This window comes from Quercus suber, unplaced genomic scaffold (assembly GCF_002906115.3).
Source record: "Quercus suber isolate HL8 unplaced genomic scaffold, Cork oak 2.0 scaffold_845, whole genome shotgun sequence".
Lineage (NCBI taxonomy): Eukaryota > Viridiplantae > Streptophyta > Magnoliopsida > Fagales > Fagaceae > Quercus > Quercus suber.
This window is the reverse complement of record NW_027070275.1, coordinates 136124-138932: the sequence shown is the minus strand read 5'-3', so window position 1 is coordinate 138932 and position 2809 is coordinate 136124. Positions and strand designations below refer to the sequence as shown.

At 34.9% G+C, this 2809-nt stretch overlaps 1 protein-coding gene across 1 annotated transcript; it reads right to left on the bottom strand.

Annotated features, from left to right (window-relative positions):
* Positions 1–295: 295 nt before the first annotated feature.
* LOC136065086 (uncharacterized) lies at positions 296–1993 on the bottom strand. Its single transcript, XM_065767770.1, has one exon. The coding sequence runs from the start codon at positions 1819–1821 to the stop codon at positions 427–429; it is 1395 nt and encodes a 464-aa protein (XP_065623842.1). The 5' UTR covers positions 1822–1993; the 3' UTR covers positions 296–426.
* Between the last annotated feature and the right edge of the window lie 816 nt (positions 1994–2809).

Genomic DNA, 2809 nt, shown 5'->3' with positions numbered 1-2809 from the left:
GAATTGCTAACTGAAGCACTCTCTAATTTCAACCTTGATTGTTGTGATAAAACAGGTGTTATAAAATGAATCCATGAGCTGCACTACTATTTCAATTTTAATCAAGGGGAAGCAAATGACTGAATTGATTAATAAATTTGACAAAACAAAAAAAAAAGCTTTTCTCAAAAGAGGAAAAAAATAAAATGAAAGTTCCCCCTAAACTACACAAATAGACAACCATAATAGCACATTAGTTTCAACAATAAAGAAGTAAGGCTCATCACAAATGGAAAATATACAAATCAAAATTAAAATAACATTGGTCTTTCTATAAACAATTATCATGAATGCTGAAATTACACTAGGCACACTGATATAGATCATTTATGTCATTGAAGGTTGTCTTTACAATCAAATTAATGTGTAGCATCTCCAAACACGTGGCTAGTTCTTTTTATTTGGGAATTCCCCAAGAATACATTCGGAATGAGCAGGAAAATTACAATCTGCACAATAGTAGAACCATTGCTTGGAATCTCGTTCTTTTTCACAGATGTCACAGTAATATTCACCGGAATCATCTTCAGGAGTATAACAAAGAGTGAAGGGATGCTCATGTTGGTTGTACCATGCTGATTGTGGTAGTGTAGTGCATTTGAAGTCTAGAACAAATTCACAAGTGGTACAATGGAATACTCGATATAGTTCAGAACCACAAATACTACACTTTTGATTATAGTTTGCGGTGGAGAGGTAAAAATGATGCTCATGACAGGCATGAGTAAGGGTGTTTGAGGCCAGACTACATTGAACATCAAGTTCAAAGTAGCATCTTTGGCAAAAGTACCTTAGGCCATTGCACCACTGGCCACAAACAATACAAAAAAAATATTTATGATAAGTGAGGGTGAGTGGGTGTTGATGAAGTGGGTGTTGTTTTATACTAGGTAATTTAGTACAAGATATATGAAGAAAGAAGCTACAATGGACACAACGGTAAAAAGATGGAGTGAGAATAGCTCGTACACACCTGTCGCAAATTTTGTTATTTGGAACCTCATCAGTAAGCTTTAAGTCATGCTCATGGCTGAAGTGTTTGATTTTTGTGGCAATTTTAGTTCCGTCCTCCCTCACAATGGTTTTTATGACTTTGCAAATTTCTGAGTCAACGGATTGATCGAGCTTTGAATCTACATTTTCCAGCATAGATTTTGACTCTGCGGACTCCTCCTCTTTAAGTTCCAGCAAATTTATGTCCTCCATGTTTCCCCTGCTCATAGCACAATCGAGGTGGGCAGCGAAATCGCATTTAGAGCCCACTTTTAGAAAACAAAGTTGACATAATTGGGAGTTGGATTGATGGAGTTCAAGAGAATGGATGAGGTTGAGGGGGTGATTGTGTTGTACAACTTTGAGTCTGCGTGGGAAATTAGCACATCTTGTATGAATCCCAAAACCACATGGGTTACACACATAGGGCATACCTTTGTCTTCTTTGCCACAAAGGTCACATGTGAAAGTGATCAACTTCCAAAAGAAGGTCAATGGGTGGTGGTGGACTTCAGGTGCTTCCGTGGTGGGCGCTAAAGAACCACATTTGATGTGAAGCTTAAAGTTGCATCGATAACAAAAATAACAATATTCCCCACAATATTCTTTGCAAACATTGCAATTGCTAAACTCTTTGTTGACTTCAGAATTATATTCGTCAAAGAGAATAAGAGGATGTAATGGGTGTAAGGGATGGTGTGGCAACCCAAGGGGTAGTTTTGCACATGATTTATGATGAAAGGTTTCCTCCTCTCTGCATTCTTTACAACTGTAACTAGGACCCAACATTGGTTCCCAACACCCCCAACAATATTTGTCGTAAATTCTGTCTTCATTGAAGACCAACGGATGCTCCGGATGACTAAAATGTTGAAGCTACTTCATCTCCTAATGACATACACAGACACAGTAAAACAAACAATGAGAGAGAGAGAGAGAGAGAGAGAGAGAGAGAGAGAGAGAGAAGTGCACATTAGATATTTGAACACTACATTTTGTTTTTATTCATTTTATGAAATTATTTCTCATCTTTATCTATGTTATACACTATTTACTATCAATGTTATGTCATTGTCACCATCACCTCCACCATCATTCATCGCCATTGTCATTACCACCACTACCACCAATAATATCATGATACCATACCATCACCATAGTCAAGTTATTGTTATCGTCATTGTTATAAAAGCATTAATTCTTTACCTTGTTTATGTTTTTAAAAAACCATAACACTCTAATTATAATAAAATAAAATAAAAGACCTTTTGAATACTAAATCCTAAAATTTTAGATATAATCATTTAATCAATGAAAAATTAAATGGCTTGTTTGAAATTTCCATCATTTAGTAAATTCTAAGAATTTTGGAACTTGGAAGTCTTTTTTTTTTTTTTAAGGATTTCCTATAATATGTTGTTTTAAAAACATTTTTTATATGTAAAACAAAACCAAGCATTGGTTTGGGCTTAAACACCAATTTTATTTTATTTTTTATGAACACCACCCCAATTTCACCCCCCCCCCCCAAAAAAAAAAAAAAAAGATTTTGTAGGATGCTCCACTTAAAAGTCTTATACTTGATACTTGCTGTTGAAGGCTAAAAAAAAACAGAAAGGAAATTTCATTAGCCCTACATAAAGGTTCATTAGCTCCACATATAGGCTCATACTTGCACTTCAAGCTATTAATATGGATATTTGTGGGTGAAGGTGAGCAATTTACCCCTAGAACATCTATATATATATAATATATATATATATATATATATTATATA